The sequence below is a fragment of the Merops nubicus genome, unplaced genomic scaffold, assembly GCF_000691845.1.
Source record: "Merops nubicus isolate BGI_N331 unplaced genomic scaffold, ASM69184v1 scaffold26474, whole genome shotgun sequence".
NCBI lineage: Eukaryota > Metazoa > Chordata > Aves > Coraciiformes > Meropidae > Merops > Merops nubicus.
In genome coordinates this window covers 1-7,172 of record NW_008603922.1, presented here as the reverse complement: position 1 = coordinate 7,172, position 7,172 = coordinate 1, and the positions used below count along the sequence as shown (strand labels likewise).

The window sequence follows — 7,172 nt, the reverse complement described above, 5'->3', positions numbered from 1 at the left end:
GTTTGGAGGATTTAAAAGGAAATTGTTACTACTGTGCCTTCATTCTGAGCTGCTGGCAGAGGAGCCAACGAAGTAGAGCAGTAATCCTGGTCTGGTCCTCGCTAGTAGTAACGGGGCAGAGATGAGAAGACTTCTGTGTCAAGTCTCTGTCACGTTGAGCACTGGGGCCTGAGTTCTTGAAATAGTTTGTCAGAAGATTAATCTTTAAATGGAAACAATTAGAAGAAAATTACATCTTCTTTGCTGGTATCATCCTGGACATTTAACAGACTTGGCTGAGAGGGCACCAGGGGCTGAGTGGGAACGTTATTGGGCTTGAATAGGTTCGCTGAGGCAGATGAAGGTGCTTCTGGCTGAGCATCTGCTGGGCCATAAAATTCTAGAGAACAACAGAAAGAAATGGAAGAAGACATATTCATGATACTGCAGAGAGCCTGATGCACTGCCATGGGTACACAGGTTGGTCAAGACATACCTGGCTGGAATGCAGTGGTCTGGCTGCCTGGGAGGACGGGACTCGCGGACCGCCTGCCCCTCAGCACCCCCTCCTCTCGCCCCACAAGCCTGGGGGGCAGCAGCTGCTTCTGGTCAACAGAGGCTACAGAAAATATTTTACAGATCAGTACTCGAGGCTGGCAGTACTTCAGAAATTTCACTCCTTCATGCTGTGCTGACACCTCTGCGTATCCAAGGAAGCTGCTATACCACAAGGACCTGCTGCTTCTGTTGCAAGCTACTTAAGTTTTCTCTTCAGCTGTTTAGACCACACAATCTTTCTCCTCTTACTTGAGGACTTCTATTCAGTAACTAGCAGCCCCCAACAACCACAGATTTAAACCTTAGTATTATAAAGAACAGCAGAGAAAGAAAACATAAAAAAATCTTTGTCCCTAGCATTCAAACAGCAACGTCTGTTTGTGCTACTCTGAACACGCAGAACTGTGATGAGCTTTTGTCTCTGCTCTCCATCTGTCTCCCAGCTGCTCAGTGGCAGAGCACATTGATTCTGGTGGTACAGCCTGTCAGCTCCTTGGTTTCAACAATAAAAGCAATTCATGAAACGGTTACTCTGGAACCAAAGAACTCTTCTCAGTGCACATTCCTCACACATCACGAAATCCAAATTCAATACACGGTATTTTGCCTCTGGTACAGAAAGTTTTGTTCCATTTTATTCTAAGATCTACATATGGGCATAAAAAGCACGCATCCCATTAATGCTCATGAGAGAACAGAGACCAATATATCTGTGGTTTATACCTTTCATATAAATTCCAGAAAAATCCCATTAAGTGCATTTCCACCGCAGAGATCATTATATAAGAGCTATTAAAAATAAACTTGGGGAGATGTGGTATTAGAGCTTTATTTTCCCATTTACAGGCATTTGGTATTCAGGGTAAAAGGATATTAGGCTTCATTTATGTGCAAACACAAGCAAGTTTGAAGCTGTCCTAAACTTTAGGCATGACAGAATCAGACAGTTCTAAAATGTGCAGAAGACTTTTCCCCCTCCCCTCCCTAGTCAGGTTTGGCCATGAGTTTGCTGCAGCAGTGTAGGCCCAAGCAATAGGTAAGTTTGCCAAGCTTGAAGCCTACACAAAACTGAAAAGATAAATTTTGTAACTTAAAATTACAGATCATTCTCCTAAGCTGCAGTAAGGCTATTTTAAGTGGTAGAGAAAAAGTGGTTTTTACTGCGTCTGTCATTAGCAAAGATCACTACTTTAGAACCTAGTAGTTAGCAGCAGCAATTACACCATGAGAGGGGGACTGTGTTTTTACTCGCTTCTATTTGTGACAAAATTAGCCCCTTTCAGCTCTACAACACACAAAGGATCACAGTTCTGGCCTTGAAATCTGTGTTTAATGACTGACTGGTGCTAAGAAAGGCATCGCATTCAATGTCATTACAACTCTGGACATATAGTAAGAGAAGTTCAAGGCAGCCTCAAAACACTTCATTCATGCAGAAATAGCTTTCCTCCTTCCCTCCCCTGTTTTCCTTTAACACTACAGTTAGGCAAGAAGATTTCACATCCAAGTTTACAACCTCTTACTATCATTCTGTCCTGTTGGATTACAGAACTCCATTTTCAACATCATCCCTTTGGGCTGTATTTCTGATCTAGACAGTATACAGATTCCTAAGTTCAGGATGTGAAGAGCCTGCTACCTGCAGGAAGCACACTAATGATTTGTAGTGTATTAATTTCTGGGCTCCACACGAGCAGCCAGAAGTTGCAGCTGCAGTGTTCTGTCTCCCTGTGATGCTGGCAAAGAGAAAAGTGTTTAAATACACCCACCTGAACTGTCCGTCCTGTGCGAGGCTTTGTTCTTCCCACTTTTGTCTTTGCTTCCTTTTGTAAAAGTTGCCAGCTTGGTGGGAATCTGCTGCTGGACTGCAGCTGGTTTCTGGATCTGGTTGGTGGCGCTCAGGAGGTGTATTGGCACTTCATTCTTCAGGGCAAGGGCCGGGCGACTCTCCAGGCTGGCACTGTCCCTGCGAACCAAGTCCGGCCGCTCCAGGTAGTCCAGCCCCGAGACGCTCACTCGCACCGAGGTCTTCAGGGTGGGCAGGGAAGGCTCCAGCCCCTCGCCATTGAAGCTGACAGAATGACTTAGCAGCTGGCTCTGCAGGAGGAAAAAGGCATCTGAAGTCAAATGGCTCTCCTCACCCTCTCACATACAATGAGAAAAGCCCTGAGAAGGTGAAGCACTTTCTAGTGAAAAATGCAACAGGTTTGCCAGCATGCCTGGGCCCTTGTCTAAGGGCAGCAAGAGCAAGACTAAGTCATTGGACACTAAAAAGAACCTCAGCAGCTCCAGATTGTTTGATATTGCACCTAGCAAAGGAAGGCAAAAGCAGCCTGCAGGAGGTGATAAGATGGGACAGAAGGCAGGACTTCAGGCCATTAACAAATGAGTCAACTTAATCAGATATCAACCTTCACATTTTGAAACACAAGAAATGGTTTTATACAAAATGCTACCAGTGTAGCACATTATCTGCAACTGCCTGCCTGTGTCTAAAAAACCCACAGCCACATTCAAAAATAACTTATTAAGTTTCTGTCTTTAAAAAAAAAAAAAAATACTCTTGTTACCAAACATCTGGGTGGATTTCACAGACACTGGGGAACTGCCAAGCTCTGATTTCTCTGACAATAGCCATCACCAGCTATTTCAGATGACGGTTCAAAGAGCCTGGTAAAAAGCTAACACGGGTTAGAGCTGCAAAACTTGCAACCTCCATTCAGAGGCAAGCATGAGAAGAGAAATAAAACTCCAAGAAAACCAGTTCCTCACCTGTGCCATTTCCGGGGAGAAGGTGCCCGACACTGTGTTCTGCTTCTTCAGCTTCCTCAGCTGATCCAGACGCTCCTTCTCCTTCTCGACTGCCCTCTGGGCCTCCCGCAGTCTCTCCAGGTCATGCTGATAGGCCTCCCTCTGCCTCTCCAGTTCCTCCCTCTCCTGGGTCAGCTTCTCCCTCAGCTGCCGCGTCTCCTCTTCGCGCTCCTGCAGCCGCGCCTCCGTGCTCTCGAATTCCCTCTGCTGCCGGCTCCTCTCCCGCTCCAGGCGCTGCTGCTCCAGCTTCAGCTGGCTCTGCAGCTTCTGGACGTTCATCAGCTCTTCCCTCTGCTTCTCGAAGTTCCGCTGCTTCTCCTGCTCCAGCAGCAGGTTGCCTCGTGTCGACTGCAGCCGGTATTGCTTCTCCCGGTCCACCATGGTGGCTCGTTGCACCTCAATGTAGCTGTCCTGCTGAGATATCACTGCCTGGAGGGGGAATAAGCTCAGTAAGTGCAAGAAACACACCCAGCTGAACGTTCAGATAACACCATCTACCAGATTAGATCACAGAGACTTTTGTCTTTAAGGGCAGATCTAAATTCCAGCTCGGTCAGCCCATCGTGACTGACACGGTGCTAACCATGGATAAGGAAATAAATTATGCTTACTTAGGACAAAATGAACATTCCTGCCCCTAGAGTTACTACTCTCAACCCAACCAGGCAAAATATTGTTGATCACACGGTTACAGTAAAAACAACTAATACATACACACATGTGTGTATCAAAAACAAAGTGAAGAGAGGAGCAGGGTGAGCTGAGGGAGCTCCAGCTAGCACAGGAATGGCCTTAAAGTGAGCAGGAAAAAGGGAACAGTTGCTTAAGGCAACAGACCTAACACTTCCTTCAAAACACCAGTGTTTGTTTCCTTGAGTCTCAGGGCTTAAGTTCTGCACTTCCCTCTAGCTTTAGGGGATATTTTCAAGGTAGCTGCTCTCCAAACTTGTATAGATTTTATATGTAATGCCTAATGAATTCTGGGTTAGTAAATGGTGGTTTACCTGAAGACTGAAGAGCAACTGTAACAGTGTTTGTATCCTTTGGACAAGCTGAAGAGGAGGGGAGGAAAAAAAGACATCAGACACTTGAAGAGAGCAGCTCTGTTTTGATGCATTAGACATTTTTCTTTTTAGACAGTGAATATAACCAATGGTATCCATACAAAACCACACACAGTGGAAGCAGGGCTACAAGGGGACCCTAACACAGTCACAGCCAACAGAGGAATCTGCAGGCAGGATTAATTTTCACATATTAGTTCTCACAGAGATGTAAATCAGTGCCCTGTGAGCCTCACTGGGACTCCAGAGAGCAATCCTGATCAGTTTTCTTCACATGAACTGTTTAATGCTCACTTCCTGCCACACTCCAGCACTGGATCACTACACAGCTATAGCCCTCACGGGGGATCCAGAGGCAAGGGTTATCCCTGAGCTGAGAAGATGCCAACCCACCAAAGACTCAGGAGGAGTTCAGCAGCTCTCTGATGTGTGTCAACACACCCAGAACCCAGCTTCACTTTCTAACAAGATTTTTCTCTCTGCATTCATGTGTTAGAGTCACAAAGCACAGCCTGTTAATCTGCTTGTGGTTCCACAGACATGAAAAATAGTAAGTTTTTTGGTGGGGTTTGGTTGTTTGATGTGGTTTTAAGTAGCAATATTATAATAATAGCATGTAAGTTTAGATTTCCTAATGGAAGTAACATACCTGAGACTCTATGGTGGGCTGAAAACTACTGCTGTCATCCAGCCTTGTGACATCACTCTGTAAAAAAAGACAAGAACATCTGCACCAGAGACACTTGTTGGGCATTGGTAGTGCTGCCAGAACAAGTTGGATGGGTTCATCTCATGAGGGAACAGTGTTTAGTGCTGGAGCAGAGGCTGCTCCCATATACTGAAGGACACATATTAAAAATGCTTAAATCAGAGGCCAGGCTGCAACAGATGCACTGTGATTAAAGCTAGAGTTAACAGATGCATGGTGATTAAAGTTGGAATTAACAGATGCATGCTGATTAAAGCTTGAGTTAACAGTGCAGCACCAAATGAACAAATATTAACATCAAATGATCATGCTTCTCAAGTACTAAGGTGTCAGCTCACCCCATAAAACATCTTTAATAGAGTAATTTGACTGACACAGCCCTGTTAGAGTCTTGCCCAACCAGCTATTCTAACTTCTAGAGTTGTTCTGCACCATTATTCTGAAGAGGGACATGAGGGAACACATTGAAATCATGCATAAGTCCAACATACAGTTTGAGATCCTTCTTCTGCATCAGAAGGGAGGTCGTGGAGTTGCACATCTGAGGTTACTGCAGGGCCTCTCCAGTCCCACTGTCTCTGGTCACCACTGTTGTTCTTCCTAAAACTGCCACCTGAAAGAAGATGGTAGGATGAGGAATTCACACCAGCACAGGGCCTGGGAAAACTCACTGCCCAACAGAGCAGGCAGGAGAAAATGGCGACTTTGAAGTTAGACCCAGTAGGGCTTCTCCATCATGATTCAAGGTGGAAGAGCAGACAACAGTGATGAGGACTGCTCAAAAAAAGTATAAAAATGTGAGTTGAGTGGGTGAAGGTAACTAAGGACAGTACAGTCAAATGACATTATAGTATTTTAAGTGAAGCAGCCACAACATGTGCATGAAGATGACTGTCTGTGGCTACCAGAATTGCAAGCTCCTAACACAGAATACTTGTTAGTAGAAAATTCTGTTCAAATCAGCACCACTGGAAGTGTGGAAGGTGGCAGGGGGAGGTGGGAACCATACTGTACAAAGCACCTGCAGCATGCCAGACACATACAGCCTTTCAGAGGCTTTTCTAGAAAGTGTTCTAGACATTAACAACTAGTGAAATAAAGACCATTTATTTTTCAATAAACACATAAAGCAAAAATGGAGATAAATAGTATCAAGTATTTTCACTCATTTCATTAATTGATAAAGCATCTGTGCCAAAAGGGCCACTGATATTCTCTAAGGATTCAACAACTCTTTAGGAAATGTGCAGATACAAAACAAAGTAGAAAAAAGTTTTCATGAGTCAGTAAAAGCAGGCAGCTGAATCCAAGTTTCCTAGAGTTTCAGGTCAAATTATTTTTTTTTCAACAAAATTAGAAGTTCTGTGTGGAACTGTGGTAATTAGAAAGTCTGGGTTAGGGTAATGCCCTCAGCATAGCACTGAGAGCCCTACTCTGCTCTCTAGTGTTGGTATCAGAAGAAAAAATACAACATGCTAATAGAACATGCTAGAAATTTCCTCTTATCCTCCTTTTTGAGCCTGATGAAGCTTCCTTGTATCAGAGCCTCTCAAGTCATTGTTCTTATCTCATTCTCTGCACAGAGAAACACAGTAAGGAGCTAAGAAGCTCAGAAGAATGTGGAATGGTCTCTTTCTTACTTTTATGTGAAACTGAGGGACTACTGTCATATCCTCCAAAGGTCTCTGCTCTCCTGGGGAGTCCTGACCCAGAGCCATCTTCAGGCTGACAGGATCCACTGCCTAAGTGAGTGAAGATAAGGTTCTGGAGATCTTCAGCTAGGAAAGAGGAAAACATGTCATGTAAACAGTCATGCCTCTGCAGCCAGGCAAGTGCATCATGCTAACAAGCTTAAAAAAAAACCCCAAAATTCAACCACCAAGTACATGAAAAGACTGGGCAGTTTGAGAGACTTTATGGTACAGATGACTTTTCCTTCATGACCAGCTCTTTACAATGGGGTCTTCATATTGCACATCAAAGATGACATCTTCCTTGACTGCAGGTTAGATTATTAAGCCTTCAGTGTTTGGTTTTTCTTTTTTTTTTTT

At 44.4% G+C, this 7,172-nt stretch overlaps 1 protein-coding gene across 1 annotated transcript; it reads right to left on the bottom strand.

Moving 5' to 3' along the window:
• Window positions 1-218: 218 nt before the first annotated feature.
• LOC103771555 (rho guanine nucleotide exchange factor 18-like) lies at window positions 219-5,118 on the bottom strand (the record flags this gene model as incomplete). Its single annotated transcript, XM_008938856.1, has 6 exons — window positions 219-379; window positions 476-598; window positions 2,307-2,634; window positions 3,310-3,777; window positions 4,353-4,400; window positions 5,062-5,118. Coding segments are annotated over 6 exons (1,185 nt in total), but the record flags the coding sequence as incomplete, so codon positions are not given.
• Between the last annotated feature and the right edge of the window lie 2,054 nt (window positions 5,119-7,172).